Source organism: Lepisosteus platostomus, chromosome 26 (genome assembly GCF_059453375.1).
Source record: "Lepisosteus platostomus isolate fLepPlt1 chromosome 26, fLepPlt1.hap1, whole genome shotgun sequence".
NCBI lineage: Eukaryota > Metazoa > Chordata > Actinopteri > Semionotiformes > Lepisosteidae > Lepisosteus > Lepisosteus platostomus.
Genome location: NC_142636.1, coordinates 12,756,135 through 12,777,228, shown reverse-complemented (window position 1 = coordinate 12,777,228; position 21,094 = coordinate 12,756,135). Strand labels below are relative to the sequence as shown.

General features: G+C 36.8%; 1 protein-coding gene across 1 annotated transcript in view; it reads right to left on the bottom strand.

Moving 5' to 3' along the window:
- Window positions 1–21,094, bottom strand: part of iglon5 (IgLON family member 5) — a 202,756-nt gene that overhangs the window by 21,396 nt on the left and 160,266 nt on the right. Inside the window, exon 3 of the mRNA XM_088620567.1 lies at window positions 1,266–1,498. Within this exon, the coding sequence (XP_088476693.1) occupies window positions 1,266–1,498 (233 nt within the window). The remainder of the gene's footprint in view (window positions 1–1,265; window positions 1,499–21,094) is intronic.

Sequence of the window (21,094 nt, the reverse complement as noted above, 5' to 3'; positions counted from 1 at the left end):
CTGTGAGGTGGGTTTTTCACATAATTAGTTCAATTATTTACAACAACAGTTTTCAAAAAACAAAATTGCTAAGGCACTGTAATAAGCGTAGCCCATCCCTGATGTACAGGAGTCCAACGTCTGCTTCACAATTCACATTGTAATGTAGCACAGCCAAAAAAAAACACCTTTTCTGTTAGTATGCTTGCAAATATATAAATGCAAACTCACCACAATGATATTTGACAATTTACAGTAAACCCCAGATTACTAGTGTTACCATCTCTTTGTACTGTTAACTCTCAAGATAGCGTCAGAGACATGCAGAATACAAACAATACAATATTGTATTTCACCAAATGGAAAATCAATTAACTTACAACATAGCTGCACAAATCCAGTCCTCAAGGTACAAACTCCAGCCTGCATTATTGGCCTTTAAAGAGGGTGAAATTGGTCCAGTTAAGCTAATGATAAGGGCCAGTATGTCATTAGGACCAGAGGTGGAATGAAAATCAGTGTGGTCCTCCAGGACTGGAATTGTGCACCACTGACTTAAAGGAAGCTCATCTTAAAGGGTTCTGAGCTAATCGAAAAAGTTATCCAGCCTTGCCATTCCAGCACATTCCCCAGGATCCTTAAAGAAATGGCATGAAAAGGTCCTTACACCGCTAAACTATTGGCAGGTCAAACAAGTACGATGGGATCGGTTTGTCTCCTCTCTTTGAAATCTTTTATTATATTCATACAAGGGTAAAACCGCCTTTGTTAGATATAAAATAGGTTTAAATCATTCATTGTTTCCAAATCAAATTATTTTCCCTTTCTAATTTGTTTAACAAAACCTAGCAAGAGGTCAGCCAAGATCTCTATAAAACAAAACATATTTCAATCAGAATAGTTAGATTCTAATGTTCATCAAGTGATAATGATCTCTCCTTCCATCTATTAGCATAACTCGTACAGATCATAACAACCTGGTGTCTTCTTATATCTTAGAACTCACTCACTGACACATAGTACCAATTTAGAGGCACAGATTACCCTCTAATGTGCGCCTGGCGAAAACCCATTCAAATGCATAAAAATGCTGCACACAGTCTTGTCCACAACTAAACCCAGGACCCAGTGAACTATGCTGAACCCATGCCCCTTCACTGAAGCAATGCAGAATTTGAAAAGGAAAAATAGATCTAACATTTCTCGTTACGAAATAAATGCACCTGCAAAGACAAACAGTTAGGAAGCGGGAGATTTTCCGACGGGCCCTCGACCTGTTCGCTGACCTTGTACGATGAGGTAGACGTGAGCGGTCCGGGGCTCGTCGCGGGCCTGGAAGCTGCACGTGTAAGGTCCTTCATCATAAACGGTGACTCGGTCGATCTGGATGGAGAACTCACTCTTGTTGTTATTGATGAGCGTCACGCGGGAGTCTAGGGACCACTTGTCGTTTCCCGTGAAGAGGATGTTGGAGCGGTTCAGCCAGGCCTTGTGGGTCACTTTGTCATCGATGTTGCACCTGGGGAAGACGCAAACAAACACCCAGGTCTAGCGAGGTGAAACTCAATGTCTCTCAACAACAGTAACTTCCTTCTTTGTGGCTGACCTTTCCATGGTATTTTGAAATTCAAATTCTACACTTCACATAGGCCCGGACATACCAACAACTAGTTTCCAAAAAGATCAACACTGCATGGTAAGCAACACTCCAAATCTGAACAGACATAAGTTTTATTTCCTGAGACTTTAAAGCCCCCCCCTGTGTAGGAGGGGAGGATGTGGCCTGACATTAACTGGGTATTGAAGTCCTCATCTTTTAGATCTCATTGAGGAGATGAGTATCATGGGATTGAGGGGATGAGTTTCAACTACTGTCCTCTCCATTCCAGTTTACAGCTCCAACCCCTGTTTCAGGAGCAAGAAACACAAAGACCCTTTTTTTGTTTAACTAGTAAAAAAAAACAAAAAAACAAGTCAGGTTGTATAGCAAATATTGTTTTGTTACCTCTACAAAATGATACAACTGCAATAAAGAGCAAGATAAGACGTCTCTCCTGCTTTAAAATGTCCTCTTGTGTATTACAGTACTGTATGTGCAGCTGTCTGCCCTTCAATAATAATTCTTTTTGTAGTGTTCAAAGTTTTTTTTTTCTGTTTTCAAATCAAAGGCTTTCTTTTTTTTCTTTTAGACCTTTTTTTAGCTAAAAGCTAAATTATATACTTTAATATACATTACTTTTCTTTATATCTTTATATACAGTACTAGAATTTAATTTAATAAATTTCCCAGTAATGATGACCTGGGATATTGTACTGTAGGAGGTTCCATCCTTAAATTCTTCTTAAAAATACTATGACATTTGGAAAAAATAATATTCCAAAATCCCTACAATTTCAGATTCCAATTCAGGCAAGAATGACATTTGAACAGTGAGGGAGAATCTTTAGTTCACCAAATGCTGAAAACGTAGCAAAATAAATCATGTCTAAATCTATATGATCTTCTCTAAATCCAGAGATACATGTACAGAATATTGATGAAAGAGTACTGTAACTAAATGTGGCTGAGATAAATTATGCCGTCAAAACTCAAACCATAAGATATCCACTCTATGAATAACTTAACATTTTCAGTGCTATAATTCTCTAATTGTGAAGATAATTTGATTTTATTGAGCCTGGAAGTACAACAAAAAAATTAAAAAGCTCAAATCTTTAAAAATTATTTTTAATGATAAATTCACTTCAATGTCTTGTCAGAGTAGGCTCACCAATTATAAACTAGGTTAAATTAAACAACAAAAAACGTTTCACCACTTGCTGCAACAAAAAGCCACAATTATGAAAAATAAGAGTTTGTTTCTTTATCAAGTTATTTTTGTACTTCTGCTTGACAAAGTCTTTTCGTATGAGAGTGAGAAATTATATTGTACGAATAATTTTTAAAGATCTTCAGAGCTGGTCTATGGTGTTGAAAGTATCCACTAGATGACTCCCTTGTGCTTTGACAATAAATTAAAAATGTAAAAAAATGTATTTCTACCCATCCAAAACTCTCTCTAAAGAGCTATATAAAACGTGAGAAGCTGTATTGCAACTGCACCACAATTGAACTGAACTGGAACTAGTTAAAAGACAAAGGCTCACGTTTCTTGAAATCCTTTTTTTCTTACTTTATTTGCTGAAACAACATTAAAATTGTTCTCTTTTGTAGACTGTATTTTTGACAGCTTGGATAACTCATCACAGGGATCAATGTTACAGTATATATGCATTCATTTTATATTAGTCATACTGGTAATTTCGAGAAAGAACAGATTCAGTATTTTTTCTGGAGCTACAGTATGTTTACTACTGTATATTTACTAAGGTCAAAAGTAAATTTGCTTCTTCTTGGCATGGGGAGGGGAGTGGGGTTAAAGGTGGAGAATATCTCCCTGATGTTTGTAATGTTCATCTCCAATTTTCCTGGACAACATCTTTAAAAATCATCCTTTAAAAAACATTTTCATGCCCCTCTCTGTTTTTCTCCCTGCTGCTAGCATAATTATTCTCAAATTTTCTGTTGCCATAATTATCTTAAAACCATAATTGACATTTTAAAAGGACTGGCAATCAAGCTTAAACATAGCGGCACAATCACATCATTACAAAAATGTGACATTTCTCAAGAAAAAATGGTAAGCTGTTTTTTTTTCTATTTTGTGAGTGCTTATATTGAAATAGTATTTAAAAGTTACTTTTGACAGATTTTTAAATGTGATTGGTACATATTTTTGCATTTTGTAGAGACATAAATGTTGAAACACAGAAATGCTGAAAATCACATGCATACTGTACAGTATATTCCAGAGTGTCCACACTCAGGAGTGACAGAAAGGTCATTTCTTTACTTTCCAGCAACATCAAATACAGTGTCTTACTCTTCTTATTTTTGCTCTGCATATCTAACACACTGATCTCTTAGGATTTTACTTCACTGAAGACAAAAAATCACTTTAAGAACAAGGATGACTGACAAATTGTCTTTTGCAGTCTGTTAGTCAGTACTGCAGTGTAATTTTCAGCAGGGACTTTCACATTGACAGTCTAAACTGGGTCATTACCAGCAGTTCAATTTTGTTCAAGTTGGATACCGTGTACTTGATTTGGCAGTGACCCAGTTCCGGATGTGAGTTGACCCAGGTCAAGACGGATAAAGTGCATGATCACACATACTATAAAATAACCATTCTACATTGAATTCTTTGCTAGCAAAATGTTCCACAGGAACAGTGCAGAGTGACAGCTCCTATTAATACATTTAATCTTTATAATTATTGTATTTAATAAAAGAATATTAATTGTAGATGCTTTTGTTCCATACCTTAAATAAGCCTGGGTGACACACAAAAGACAGCATTTATTTAAAAACTGTAACTTCACTTGATTTATTAAATTCTTAATTGCAGGGGTTTATCCACACTAAATTACTATTTTGTGTTTATATTATTCTAAGAAACACAGTGAAGCAGAGGTCTTCAAATGAGGGTCAGCAGTGGTACAGCAAGGAATCTGTAGAAAAATATTTTGGCAAGTCAAAATGTTCTGGAAGGAAAAAATAATTACTCTATATACAGTATAGTAATACATTTTACGATGTACCTCTAACTCATGCTAACATGCTAAGTCATGCATTCACCACTTTATCATACAAAGCTTCAGTGATCACCGTCTCTGCCTCAACCAATCAATGTGCAGCAACATCTGGTCATGTTCACTGTTCACTGTATTATTACATGTGAATACTATACGAGGCAAAACGAAGGACAAAAGCTAAGGGGATAATGGGTTGTGTCTTAATCAGGAACCCTGCTGAGCACTCCACCTCATTTGACCAGTGTAACAAAAGAAAAAGCAGGTGTTCAAGAAACCCAAGGCAAATAGAAAAGAGAGAAACTGAGGAACTATTCGGAGAAATACCTTAAGTATTAGTTTACGTTCAAAGTAATTGTATGTTCAGTATGAAACCGTTGAAGCTATAGCGACACTTGGAAACAAAACGCATTCACTTGAAATCAAATCACTGGAATATTTCCAGCAATGTCTGAAAACTTCCAAAGGACATATTATTAAAATTATATAAATAGTCATTGAAAAAATAATCCAAGGTGAGCCAGAATGCCCTCAAAGGTTCCTGTCAAGTGGTATCGTGTTTTGCTCAATGTAGAGCAGCAGATTCCATCTCAGAGAGATTGATATTGCCTGATACTGTACGTGCAGGACATGTGATTGGGGAAGAGTGTGGGAAAATAACGTAAGTGCATCCCTTTGTCGGACACAAAGATTGTTCGCAGAATTGATGTCAGATATGACATTGTGCTATCAGATCAGATCAGATCTTTTTTTTAAGACACCTCCACCCCCCCAACTTTGGAGGATTTCTGCCATTCAGGTATGTCTCTAATGGGCCCCAAACATTCCTATACTCATTATGTTAATCTCTGAGATATTTGAGATGATATCCGCTACAATTCTGGGTGTGTCACACCATACAATAAATTCAGAAATAATTGAAGAAATGCTTCCCACTCTAACTTCACTACACGATTATAAATGTTCAGTAACTAGCAAGGGTCAGAGTTTTTCTGGGATCTGAGAGAGCCATGATTGACTAATCCCAATCTCCACCCCCAATGCCATGAGCCAATTGTGAGTTACCGCATGGTAAGTCACAGTCATAGTTGGCTAGTGACATGACCGAGATTTGAACTTGTGATGTCTGGATTATAGAAGTCGATTTGGGCTCAGAGCACATGTGTTTCCCTGTCAGGCCACTCAGCTGTAGCTCCTAGGAGCTGTTAGGTGGTAGCTCTTTTCTGAGCACATATTGAAATGCTGGCAGTCTCTCAGCCCCAGCCCAACAGACAAAAATAATCGCAAAACAGCTCCAACAGCACAGATTAGTGAATAGATCTGGAAGTAGGACTGGGGGCTTAGTTGTTGTTTGTTTGGCAGCAGAGCCATCTGTGCTGTTTTTATTAACTGCTGTGTACGAGGAGAAAAAAGTAGCATCACAACACCTCAAAAATTTAAGGAGGGATAAAAGCTTTTATCCAGAGGTGAGCATCTGTTCCTTTTTTTTTTCATGACAATAATGACATCTCCACCCAGGTAAGAGCAAGCATTAGAGAGTGAAGGTTTCAGCCTAATGGCAAAAAAATTGCATAGTATTGTGTCATTAAACAACACCAACATACAATAAAAAAGGATTAAAATCTGAAAACCACCAAGTGAACGATGATACAGACAATGAAATTGATGGGTTGACTGATGTGGTTGTCTGATTTATTCGTCGATTGAACCAGGGCAGCCTTTTGAGAAGATCTACTTTTAATACAAACCCTTTAAAATAAACATTATACAGGTTCCTAATTTCCAACCCAGTAATAGTTACAACACAGCTTCTTACAAATTTCTTTGTAAGCTTCTTGTGTCCTTGAATCAAGTTCATGCTGACAAGATTCAGAGAAGGGAAAAGAAAAGTGAAGTATCATGTATCAGGAAGCCTTACAGGAAATGTCTGTAGCTCTTAAGAAACAGGTAAAGCAAAGGAGGTCTGTCAAACCTCACTAAAATGTTCGGGAGTGAACTGCTTTTTATTACAGAATGTCAGAAATATATTACTCCAGTCTTCATTTTTCTTTATATACTGTATATGTGAGATTCACTGACTTTACTTTTTGTATTTATCAGTTTATCAAAGTTTTTATGTTTAGAGTAGACGCACAAATCCACTTGATGTCTGAATACAGCTCATTAACTGTTTTATAGAAGATATTAATGCAGCAGAGAACTTCAGAGACATAGTTTTCATTAAATATAGCTGGATTTTTTAGAGAAAAATTTAAACATTAAAAGAAATTAAATTAAGTCCCAAACTTCATTTCTTGCAGGGTCTGAAGTTGTTAATATTGTTTAACAGCTTTCAATTTTCATACAGTACTATTTATGCTTTAAATACCTCTTCTAACTCTTCATTAAACCTTGATACTCAGTGCCTAGAAGATAACATTTTCCATTAAGAAAAAATAGGGCAGCTGGACCCAGTTTTTACCTACTGAGAACCCATAACTGACGAGGATTTATCCTCTTTAATGTATTTTTCATGTTGGCACCTACTACAGACACAGCCTGGGTGACACAAATAGAATGAATTAATGCGTCTTCAGATATACTGTTATTTTAAAATGATTTAAAAATTGTATACACCAGGTTCTGTTGACTATAAATAAATTGAATCATTTTGAATCCATTTTGGAAACCTCAGAGCACGATTATACAGAGTAATTCAATCTGTGAAGTAACAGTAATGCTATTTGTATTGATAGATTTGTTATTTTACCCACTGGAAAAGATTTGCGGTGCTCTGTCATAACAGTAATAGTGGAAGTAACAGTAATTCTTGTAAAAAGAAATTTCCCAAGATTGTAATAGTGACTCTTATAACCCTGTGTTTTCCTACTTCATCTACTTTACTCTGTTAATTTACACATGCTTCTGGCAGTCAAAAATTAAAATTTGCAACAGTTTAACTAAGATATAAATATAATACACATTTATTAGCTTATTAGATTTACACTTAAGCATTCACTAGCTATCCTTTAAAAATTATCGGGGCTGTTTGCGTTTGTGAAAAGGGAGTTACAGCCTCCAGCCACCAGATAGCAGCAACAGTACATGCAGTAATTAAAAGAAAAAAAGTTCTTCTTCTTCAAAAAAAAAGAGACTCCTTGTGCTTTGTTGTAATATAAATGAATACAATGAGGGAAAAAAAGCTACCCATGACCCTTTACTTTATACCATATATGTTAAATATATTTGATTTGGCAATATACATGGGTATAAAATATGCAAATAACCAGATATTTTATAATACCACATGTACCCCCAAGGAAAGTTCAAGAAAGCACCACTGGATAGTGATGGTTATTTCTGTTTGTCTCACACCATTTTAAGGTAATTCACATGGGGTTACAACATAAAAATGTACCATGTTCACAACAATAAGCTAGAAAACACTGCAAACACATTCTAAATGTAGAGCAATTCAGTACTGCATGAGACAGCTGCAGTGGTAAGCAAATTAGGAATCATAAGCAATGAGGTGCGATCTACAAGTGTAGTCTGAACAGGGGAGATTTGGGGAGGCGTGGGAAAGAAATGATAGATGGTGCTGATTTTCAGGGTTGGGGGAGATCATGACCCCACCACAGGAACTTTGAAGGCTAGAGTAGACAGGTTTAAACATCCAGTAGGAGAAACAAAAGGCTTGAAGCACGAAGGGATTAGAAATGAAGAAAACAGAAAATGATATGTTTACTTTTCTGTGTATCTCTGTTTCCTACAGCAAGAAAGTTCTTCTCTTTACCTCAGTAGGCACCAGGTGTTCTGGGTAAAATACTGTATGCCTCTGACAGGACAAGATGCGTTGTGATGTGTGATCTAGAGTCCTCAGTGGATCTGGAAGAGCTATCCTTCACAACTCATGCATGGCACCATCAGACAGCAGACACTAAATGACTTTTAAAAGTTTGTGGCTCAGTCTTACAAAGTTGCAAGCTGTTTGTCAGATAGAGTAACATGGGAGCTTTAGGGTACTATATATTGGAAAATCTGATGAGCATAGAGACTGTTTATGCACCTAGAAACAATCTTGCATTTGATTCTTCTATAGTTTTGGGGATTATCGGCTATCAGTTTTGTGTTTTACCTATCAGCACGAACACTTTTTGTGAGGTTACACACAGCTAGAGGGCGCTCCTTCTCTGTACTGTCCCTAGTTTCCCTGTGCTTTGCTTATCCTTCCGGTGTGTCTTTGTGTGGGCTATATATTTCCAGGTCACCCTTTCCTCCTTGCTCAGCATTGAGGGTTCGGATGGCTCGAGACCTGCCTAGCACCAGGACGTCCTCCGCGGCCTGAAGGTATAGGTTTCTACCCAAGATCGTCTGACCTCCTGAGCCCAGGCTAACCCCTGTTTTGTCGCTACGCATGGGGTCTATTTCGTTCTCCTCGCCCTTCCACAGCATGCCTTTCTGACATCCGCGACAGTTTATTGGTTTCCCGTTTTTCTTAAGACATTTCTTTTCAGTAAAAATGTGCTACCAAAACACAAGTTGAAATTAATGGTAAATAATTTATTTTCACCCAAAAAATCTATCCCCATTCAGGTGAACAAATCAAAACAATGTCAGTTACTTCTAAATTATCTTTTACTAAACCTTGCAAAATGCTGTGGTTTGTCAGCTACAAATCATTGCTTTGATGATGAGGTTTTACTTTTTCTATTTCCCTTGACAGTGTGGGCTATGTGTATTGGCATCTTGTGATTGAAGAGTTTGTTCAGTGCTTCATTCAACATACCAGCTCCTTTGCTGTGTGCCCTTGCCAGAGGCTAGCTGTTGGCACTCATCCAGATCCTCCTTGGCAGACTGTTTCCACAATACCGTGAGGATTCTGAATAGACTTCATTGGCATTGCAGAATGGTCCCCCGTGTATTTGAAGGATCATATGTGTCATAATTATTATTTTCCTAACTACAGGGCTGGGTTATCCTTGCTGGAAAACACTTTGAAAGCCTAGTGAGCACTATATGGTAAAACGTAATAGAACTGCCCATAACATTTTCTTATTAGCATTAATATTCAATATTGTTTGTTTGCTTAATTGATGTATGGAGTACAGTTTCACAATAAAAAGTCTAATAAAATGTCAGAAGCACTTTTGGGTTTTTTCATGTTCAAATCTTTTCGATCCCCTTTCTCATGAACATGAAAGCCCCATTCTTTTGCTGAACTAAAATAAACACCCAGTATGAAATCCCTTTGTAGCTTGCCATTTAAAAGGATGATTTATAGTAGGAAATCTACTTTAACAGCATGTCTTTTGGTCCTGGGGAAACACTGGAAGTCCTGGTGAAACCCCATACAGTAGGAAGAGCATTAAAACTTTAGCTTTACAGACAGTAAAAGCAGAATCAGATGCCCCAGGAAACTGTTTCTGGGACAGTGTGGTGCTAATTGCCATGCCACCATTGTGTTACTTTAATATTATGACATGCTGCTCATAAACCCTTTGAAGAGCTCTGAAGGTGCCTTTTGACTCTTGTACATGAAACAGTGTCGCCTGTGTAAAATCCATAAACAAATTTTGATGGTTTTGAAAGTTCACACGAAACCACTCCTATTGGCTTAGTTTTTCTATTGCTAATTACCTTAACCACCCATGTTTCTGAGTGTTTTTATGTGATCTGACAATACAGTTGACCTACTGTACCATGAATTTCGTCCTCTAGTTTAACTGGCAGAGTAACCATCACTTTTCCAGCTTTCCAAGCTGTTAGGCTGATCTGCTGGAGCAGAGTAGACTGTTTTGCCACACGAGGGTGCTACAACTCCTCATCCTACATATAAAGTGAGGATGTAGTGAGGTGCATTTGTTAAATAAATTCTAATATTACACTGATTTTTTTAAAAATATCACATCCTCATTTAATAATGGGAGCTGTCAGAAAGATAAGACTCAATACAGCAACAACTGTTCTAGTGTCATAATAGAGATACATTTCTTTCTGCCATTAGTGTGCAGACCTAATGCCTCATTGTAAGTCTTAAGCTGAACAGCATCAGACCTTTTGAAAAAGACAAAGTGATCTTTGGTCAACTCCCCCCTGATTTAAGTGAAATACCAATGTTTCTGTTTGATTTGTGACATTTTCACTAAAAGTACATGGGGTAATGTTTCAGAGCTCTACATCAGCATTAAAGCTGAACAGTATGAATGTCAACTTTGAATACTTGTAAGTGGAGTAATAATGTAATTGGAGTAATAATATCAAATATAAGATGCTTGCCTCTAGCTTAGATGATAAAAAAGCATATAATTATTGCATTCCAAACATGTAGCAGATGTAATGTTTCTCCTGCTGACAGGAATATTGGACATTACCAGTATCATGTGCTTGTGTACTGTATTTGTGTTCAGTAGATAAAGGATTTTGCTGGGCTGAAACATAGAAATGTGTATTAAATCAACATCCAAAAGGTCTTCCAGTGAAAGAGGTTGGCTCTAATACTTATATCACGATAGAAACCAAGCTGTGTAAAGGAAATTCAGGAAATTATTAAAACACAATTAAATCTACGCATCATAATTGTGATTTCCACACCATAGAACATGTTATACACACGGGCTGCCCTGACTCAGAAAGATAAAACTGATTTATTTCTGTTCCTGAAGTCAAAAGTACCAGACGTAATTTCCAGAGTGGATATAAACCAGCATAGTGAAGGTCAGAACATGGCGGTCACAATCTATGTTGGGAACAAATTTGGAAGAAAAGGTCTATTTCACTCTTATAATATCCTCAGCTCATTCCAAAATGTTCAATAGAAATCTGATGATCAGGGCATCCACAGATCAACTGAATATCGTATCATCTTCTAGCAAGGAAGTCTGTATACAGTATATTGTATACAGTAGCTAGTATGCTTGTATAGTAGGGTGAGCCCATGGGAAACGTGGCAAGTGAAGTGATCTTGATCACTGTAGTACCATGCAGTCAGCTGGCCTTCAATCATTACATGGTGTTCTGTAGTGACCAGATACCCCTGCCCAGACACTTGGCCCTCCCTGGTATCATGTGACATTTAGTACTGTCTCCCAAATCATGGCCTATCGATAGACTGTGTTTCCTTCTAACATTTAGCCAGGTGAGAAACTGCTGTTTGTGAACACCCCAGATAAAAGTGACAGTGCATTGAATTAATCCAAGCCTCTAACTTGCCAGTGGCACAAAGGGGTTGTTCCCATGATGAGCAGGGTATATTGGTTACTGTTTGCGTTTTGCTTTCTTGATTTTTACCACATGTGACAATCAACAAGTTAAATATTCATATCTGTGATACCTGTGCACAACTTTCTCACTAATGCAATGACGCAGAGCTTATGCAATTGAGTCATCTGATTGTATCCAAGCCAGTTGTAGGTGATCAATTCATTAAACTGATTCTGAAAACATCTACTTCATATCCAAAATTCATATTATTAAACTTACAGGCATAAATAGTGTACAAAGTGTCTTCTGATGCTCAGTTTACTTTATACATATGAACAAGAGTTGAACGGGGGTTGCTACTTAGAAACTCACAAAAGGCTATTATAATTAAATCAATGATTAAAGTACTCTACTTAAATGAAATATTTATATAACAGACTAGAACAGGAAACTATTGCCTTAACAAATAATTTTAGATAATAGAAAAGAACAATTCTTGACATATAATGTTCATAGATATTCTACTAGTGGGTGGACAATCAGCAAAGATGAACAAACTGAAAATTAATGTGTGTGGGAGAATACTTCTTAAGGGCGTATTAAAAGGAATTTGCTATTTACAACATTAAATTCCCGTAAATCAGTTAAATATTTGTTGTGAGTAGTCTGATTCCTAAACAGCCATCGTCATTTCTGGCTGTCTCCTAGCTAAAGGATAAAGTGTAGCTGCAAACGTCTTTTAAATGAATTAGCAATTTTCTGTTTGTGAGCTTTTTGGTGTGGTATATTTGTGCCTTCCCACGTTCTTTTGTTATTCTGTCAACACCAGCACACCAGCACAGGTCACGTCTTGCTATATTTATGGAACTTTGCTGTACTTAAAATGAAAGACCCGAGCCTTTGATAATTTGGGATTTTTAAATTACAAAATAAGCCAAAACTAAATTTGGAAGCACCAAATTCAAGAAAAAAAAAACTGGCATTTTTTTTTGTTCAGCTTATTCCAGTATTGGCTTTTTTAGATTAGAGAGACACAAGACAGATAATTAAACCAGGGTCTTCAGCCTGCCTACGTGCAGAAACTGAACCAATTATTGGTTTATTTGTGAAATACATGATCTACAGTATAACCACTAATTGAAAGCACTTAGAAAGCCTGAAAAACCATGTGGGATGACCACTTTCCAAACAAGACTTTCTGGATTGGTAACTGCCACTTAATTCTAAACTAAAATTAATAAACTTCATTGTATTGGGGCAACAGTAAAACCAAATAAAATACTAACACTTTGTTTGTACTGAAAGGGTCTGGACCTTTAAAGAATTAAGCAGAGTCTGCAGTTCATCTCAAATCCTATTGACTTTAGAAAATGGATATTTAAATTAGCAGAAACTGTAAAATTGTCAGGTTCATTTTGCTGAGGCTAAGATTGCTTATTAATCATCTGGGTTGCTGAGCGAAGTATACTTTATTCCCAGCACATATAACATTTAAAACCTTGGAATGTTTATTAATGGGTTCTTCATTGCTCCATCCAAGTCTCCATTACTGTTTTGATTACCTTAATGGTTTTATGGATTGTTTCCATAATTTGCCTGAACACTGTGTGTCTGGGAGTTGGGGTGGTGATGGTCATGGTGGGAACTAATACCATTTTCATCAGATGTTTTGCAGGGGTTCTTGGTGGCACAACTTGTAAAGGCTCTTTCTTGGATTGCTTTAGTATTACTGTAGTCAGTTCTGACTGAGATTCCTTCCATAGGCAAACAATTTGCAAAAGTGAAAATGCCAACTGAAAGGGCTTTGTCTTGAAATTTGAAAACCAAATATAGTCTAAACACATTACGGCTAATGAGTGGTCTTACAGAAATTAACTATATATATCTAATAGATGTTAATGACCCTTTGTTTAAAAAAAAACAAGTGCAGATACAGCAGAGCTCCAGGACAAATTTATAGAACAATTATTAAACGGGAGAGAAAACTAGAAGGTGGTAGTCACATATGTAGAACAATCTTTCATTTAGCAACTTCTGAGGAAGAAATAGCTTTACTAAGGCCAAAGTCTGTCCCAAAAATTAAAATTCCACTTACTGTCCCAACCAATCACAAGTGCTAAAAGAAGACCTATAAACATTATACAAGCACACAAAACATGCGTTCAGTCAACAGTCCACCATCATATTCAAATACACTTATTTACCACAAAGCATTTATACTAATAAAGTTCAGTGCTCTACTGTTGACTCAGGGCTAAAAAGATTGGGTATACTGTAATGGTATTTGTTACTGGTTAAGGAGTAAAGCTATACCACTGATATATTGCCAAAACAGCTGGGAGTTCTTGGGTACTTTTGGGGATAACCTCTAGCTGTATTTACCCTACTAAGGACAAATAAGACAACAAAGGGGTAGGCCAGTTCATTATTTTATTACACTATGGTTGGTCCAGCCTCAGCCATGGTTAATATGATTTGAGTCATCATGTTATTAGTTATGAAAGATCGGCTATACCAAACTAATTATTTTCCCTTTTCCAGTGCTGTGGAAAATCATCTTACCTAACAAGCAGGTGTTTTCCTTTCTCAAACCAAATAATAAAATACTGAGCCAGAAAAAAAAATACCACTGGGCCCCGTGAGATTCATTTCCACATTGTTACAAATCCAGCCTTTTGTGTCAAAGCAAATAAAAACCTGGAATACATATGAACTACAGCTGTGTTGGTTGGGACAGTTCTTTCAAATTATGTTGGTTTCCTTGAGTCACAGTTTTGGAGAGGGCTTCAAAAATTTGCCAGGGTTGCTGTTTTTTTCTTTGCAGCACAGTCTCTGACATTAATTGAAAAGTTACTTGTTCAGAAAACAGGAGCGATGCTTGCAATAAACCTTTTCATACAAGTGGGCAGTACACCCACAGTCAAGGAAAATGACATGAAGACAGCAGTTAACGGGAAGAAAACACGAAATGAAATCAAGACACTTCTGCTAGTGACAGAATACACATAATGCAACAGAGGAATGTGTATGAATCTGTCATGCATCTTACAGTACGGAAAGAGCGCTCACATTGAAATGCACATAAGCAGGTTTTGATTTGGTTTAGAACTTTTGCTGGTAAATAAGGTGGTTGTACATGTTCTGTGATCCCCCATGTAGATGATCGGTGAGGATGAAAGACTTTTTGCCATCTGCCAGTTTTCCTGTTTTTGTCATCCACAGCTGCTGAGAACCCAGCTACTACAGTTACAGAAGCAAATGAAAGTTTTTCTACTTTTTCAAATAAAAATGTAGAGGAGCTAGTTTGGGCACAGTGACGTCATCGCCCTCCCTGCGCACAGCAGGGACCTCAGCCACCTGGGCTGGGGGAGGTCTCCTTTAGCTCACTCAGCTGGTTCCCTGTTGCGTTATACCGGAGACCCGGGTTCGCGCCCAGGTGTTATGGGACGAACTGGCGGGGTGGAGTGGCGAGGGCACGAGACTGCGTGGAACCACGACGGTCGCAAAAACTCTTTGGGAAATGTTATTCCCTAATATGGCAGCAAGAGTGGATTTTGAGTCATCTCACCAAGGATAGTCCCTACAGTGGAATGCACAAGGGTAGGCACACTGAAATAGAATGAGATTTATTGAAAAAGCAAGCCTTTGCATTAAATTCCTAAACGTGTTAGCCACAGATTCTGCAAAAATAATTAATCCCAAAAAAGACTAAACATACAACCATACTCCACATGACTAATGAATATCATTTGGTTGCAATCAGAATGATAGGAGGTGCTTTCTGTATCTGTGATAAATCTCTCCAAGAAAATGTGCCTGGGAAAATGAAATGTTCACTATAACAATCAGATAGGTGAGGAATGGGTCACATCCTAAAAGGCAGAAGGTCACCATACCAACCAAGACCATAAAACAAGTCTGATCTATTTTTTAATCATTTTCAAAAGGTTGTGGCTGTAGCATGAACAATTCCAGACAGAAACAACCTGCACTTCAGATATGCATCTAAATTACCTACATGCTCAGAGCAGAGCCAGATTAAGGTCCTTGTAGGCTTGAGGCACTTTTGTTTTGTACTGTAGGCCCTTTGGTGAAAGCATGCTTATGGGTGGACCGATTTTTGTAGGGAGATTGGTCAAAATTATCTTGAATATTTTTTGGAAATCATATCTTTGCTATATATGTAAGTTCAAACAGAGATCTGTTACAGTTTTTATCAACATAAAAAATGGTAGATTTTGTCATTTTCTGTGGGCCAGAGAACATCTGGGTTAGAGAAATGTTGAGTGCTTGTTTTTGGACATTCTAGTCATAACACAAAGATGTTATGCTAGATATTACACAGATCATTGCATTGTTTATTATAACCTCATGGGCAGTGGACTTGTGAAATCTGAGCACAAATCTATCATAACACAAGCAAAACTTTGGTGCAAATTTTGGGAATCCTTACTGCATTGATAAAGCACACACAATGCAATGAATCCAAAGGCAGGACTTCAAGAAAATATTGTTGAGGTCTTGGTCCAGTAGGTTAAGATTTTCTTCTATAGGAGACAGGATTCCACAGCTGGCTACAGATACAGTACATATGGAGATTGAATGAATATCCTATAGCAGTTTCAGCTCTGATGAGACTTCTCCAGTGTGCCCAAGATTGTGTTAATGCTTAGTAACTTCATAATAAGTGCTAACATGGTAATGTTGAAGTGTTTTGATTTTGTGTCATTTTTAATTTTAATGAAAATTAATCAGGATTCTTTGAAATGCAATTTAGCTCAGATTTTGGGGTATTTTCTTTGTTTAAAGTAAATACAAATTCCTCTTGACTTGACTGCATCAACATAGGCACACTGTATATTAAATATGTGGGAAAATACGTCTTTTTTAAATGCATCACTAATAACTACACTCAGTGAAGTACACTTACACCTAGGCTTGCTCCATTTCAACATTTAATTATTTCAAGCGCACTAACTACCATAAACAAAACACTCAGTTTTTAAAATTGTTTTGTTTAGGGCAACTTTGACATTTATTAATTGCTTTCTCACTCCATTGGATGGTTGGACGCTTTCCTTCATTTAACATGGTAACTTTTGATTAATTCGTTATTTATTTTTTGTATATTAAATGGTCCTAAAACTGCAACTGATTCAAAATGGGAAGAGAGATACATCTTTACAGTCGTCCTGATGCTCTATTAGCTTATGCAAAATGGCAGACGATCGGTAAATCCCATCTTTGCATAAAGTAAATGTATTAATGAATCATCTTAATGTATTATGGCTGGTTTATATTTTAAACTTAAATGTATTTGAACGTGTGGGACAGCAAATAGTTTTAAATATGCAATATATCATATCATATAGCCTTGTGGGTGTGGATTAAAATGTGATTTTGATTACATCTATTGTACAAATATTAAAACAGCATAGATTTTAATTTTTTTGTGTGCTTTTTTAGTGTTTGGATCACTTTAGAAACATCTCGAAAGACTGCAAAAAGTACAACCATTTGAAACGTTTCAAATAATCAATGTTCAGCTTAAAATGTATTTACATTATTTTTCTTTCTTCTACCTTATTTGGAATTGCCAGTTGCAGTTGGTCTGCTGATCCCAGGACTCTTTGTTTTCTCAGTTCCAGGCATATCCCTGCAGCAGTTAGGATTTGTAGACTGCAGCTTGAGGAATCCTGGTCCCAGTTACAGTATCTAGTGACATGACTTAGACTCGAAACAGTGATGTCAGGAACACAGGGCTCAACCTGTATGCTGAGCAAGCACCTTCAGTTGTAAAGTCACTCAGGAGCCCAACAGCAGGTGTTCCGGAGGCATTTTCGATATGTTGATGTCAGTGAAAAAAAATCTGCTCCTGCAGTTTTCTTCTTATCATTATGTACTGTACGAGAAAGCTGAAGTATTGTCAGGAAAAAAAAACAAGATCTTTCAAAAATGTGAATGAAAAAAAAATGAATTGACAGCAGAAGAACAGCATTGTGGGTTTCCATTCTGATTTTAATTAGTAATAATTTTAATACAGAACTTTAGATATTGTAAGAAACCAAAGTTAGGATGAGAACAAACATTTAAGGAAGCTAGATTATGCAAGTCCAAATCAGCATTTAACCAGATCACCTGGGCTAACACAAGCACTCTTAGAAATATATAAAGATGTTTATTCTTATAATTAATACTGTATGTTTTTTAAAATAACATAGTAGTTGGCATTGGGTTGTTTTAGAACAAGTCTTGCTGGTGTACAGGAAGACAATTTGTGCTGAATACGAACTTCTTTACAGTATCTCTACTGTCTTTTGGGAGTTTTATATGCTGAGGCCTCCTGAGATGCTTACTTTTAGGGCAATTTGTCACACAATGCACCTACTATACAAAGGCATCCTTACCTTGCTAGTTACAATACATGTAATCGAACATCTATAATTTAATAGCATTTGCGTTTTCTACTATTAAAACAACTGATTATTAATACAGCTTGGTTTGAGTGCGAACGACCAAAAATATAATCTAATGAAGTCCAATTTCTATTAACCAGAATCTTAAAACACTTGGTTATAACAGTTCAAGGTAAACTACAGTATATTTATATGTGAGCTGTCAGCATGAAGTACTGTAGTAACAAATCCATCACATTTGACAATCAAATGTGATTGACTCATTGTCAGGTATTCCTCATTATTAATATAATGTAATTTCCTCATCACTACACTTCCATAAAACTGAAAGTGATATTTTGAACCCAAAATATGGAGCTATCAGGATTAACTACAAACTTAAGACAGCTAAAACTATAAATAACTACAGTATATTACACATGAGCTGCTAATGGAAGAGCACAATGTAAAATAATGTAATCAGATACTGAAAATTATAATACTGCTAAGCCCCTTTAAATGCAGTACATACTATACAGTTAACAGTATGTATTAAAATAATTTAATTATGTTTTAACATTCCCTTTACTGTATATCTCCTTTGTTTTAGACCCATTGGTCTGTTCTGTACCTAATCCCTCATCCTGAATCTGTTAGGCAGATAACCCAGTGAGGTCCTCCATCACACATGAAGAAAATAACAACCCTTAAAAATACAAAAACACAATCTGTTATAATGTGTTGCACCATTTGTTTTGCATAATAGTATGGATTTTCCTGTTTAATGGCATTGCTCTGATCACAGATAACAGGCTGTACACTAAAAGACATTTTCTAACTTGATTCTACGCCAGACTTACCCGCTACCTGAGCCATCTGTTCCTCATGCTACAGGTAGGTAGTTTGCTCTCCACATACCTCCAGATTTCAGTGCTTTGCTTCAGTATTTGATCACTTATTTATTCGGGTTAATTTTCTGCATTTACTACCGTAGGGTAGAGATTTGAACCAACAAGAGTGAGTTTCAAATCCCATGGAGGAGGGATTCCCAACCTCAGGGTGTGAAATCCAGCAGGTATTGTACTGTATGTCTTTTTAAGCAGATCAGGACCACTTCAGAAGAGTTAAAATGGCTCAATTAAACAAGAGACATAAAAACAAAATACTGGACCGCAACATTCAAAGGCAAGAGTGAAGAACTATTTTTTCCACATGAAAAATTCCAGTATAAACTTCATACTTTACATTCTTTATCACTGTTTTTTCTTTTTTTCCCCGCTTGCCACTTCAGCTCAATACTCCATTTCTATAATGATTTTGCCCTGTGAGCTCAACTGTAAATCTCATTTTTGTCCATGTCCAATGAAACTTCTTCTTACAGCTTTCAGAATATCTCCAAGTCCACCATTATGTAAACAGGACTACCCTGAACTTCATGAAACGTGCGAAAACCTACACTGCTAATGCAGGTCTGAGGAATCATGTACAGGAAAATGTACTGTATTTGCATATACAGTATCTGCAGTTGATGTTTTGGGTGTATTAAATTGATTAATACCAAATGAGGTACCAAATAATTGCAGACCTTCTCCTATTTGTAATCTTTCTTAAGTATTTACGAAAGAGTGGCTTCTGTAACTACTACAGTATATAAGAGTATAGCAAAGATAACTCCATGAACAGGCAAATCAGGAGGTTAGACGCACATAATCAAATCTCTAGGCCCACGATTTTGCAGGACAAATCAAAGACCACAAACAATACAAATGCAATGGAAATGTGTCACCTTCATAAGCAATAAGTAACAGTGTGAATTAGTGTGGAAATGAACAGCACACCCATAGCTCTTGCCTCAAATCCTGACTGACAACACCGTGACAGCCCAGACTTACTTTTTATACCCTGTAGCCTTTTTTCCCTGCTAGGCGTGTTTGCTTACAGACATACAAGAATGTGTCCCAGGCTTTTAGATACAGAATCTACAATTAAACTCCCAAATACTCACCTGATACTCATGCATGGGATATACTGTAACACAATCTTTACATTTCCAATGTTAACTAAAATTATATGAATAATATTAATAGTAATCATATGTTTTAACATACTGCTTCACTTGCTGTTTTGGCAACATGAGTACCGGTAATTGTAATAGGCTGGTAAATTAGTAAATAGAAGTGGCAAAATAATCAGGAATAATCAAATCAACTTAAGCATCCTTTATAAACAGAGGGTGACTAAGAAAGCCAAAAGCATCAGGGAGTGTGTGTCTCACCCCCTCCATTGTGAATTCACACTTCTCCCATCTGGGAGACGCCTCTGTGCCCCCAGGTGTAAAACCAACAGACTCAGGAAATCTTTCATTCCCACTGCTATTACACTCTTAAACAGTGCAAAGTAACCACCTCGTCTCTTGTTTCTTATCTCCTGTAACACGACTGTATTCTCTTCCCTTTTGGTGATGTTTATTTGTCATTGTGCTGTGTTTGACTGTGCCGTAAAACACATTTCCCCTAGGGGACAATAAAGCTTGAATTGAATTGAGTTAACTATAACTTTTCAGCCTACACCCGAAGAAGGCTCCACAGCCGAAACGTTGTGTTTTCTTTCTTCTCTTTTCAGCATGGAATAAATCTATTACTCGTTCCTTTGCAGCCTACACATCCTGACGCAGCTCCCCTCCTGAACTAATATTAACTATTACCATGAGCAAACATTATTAACTTACATTTCATGTTTTCATTCTTTTTCATGTTTCAATTTGGAAGTAAGAAATATGCGCTCCTGTGGGCAGGTGTCTGTAAATGGACATGGCGTGACTATTATATGACAAAATGTACCCTCTGAAGGCATCAAGAGCCTTACAGAAGAGAACATTGTAAGATTATAACAACTGACCATGT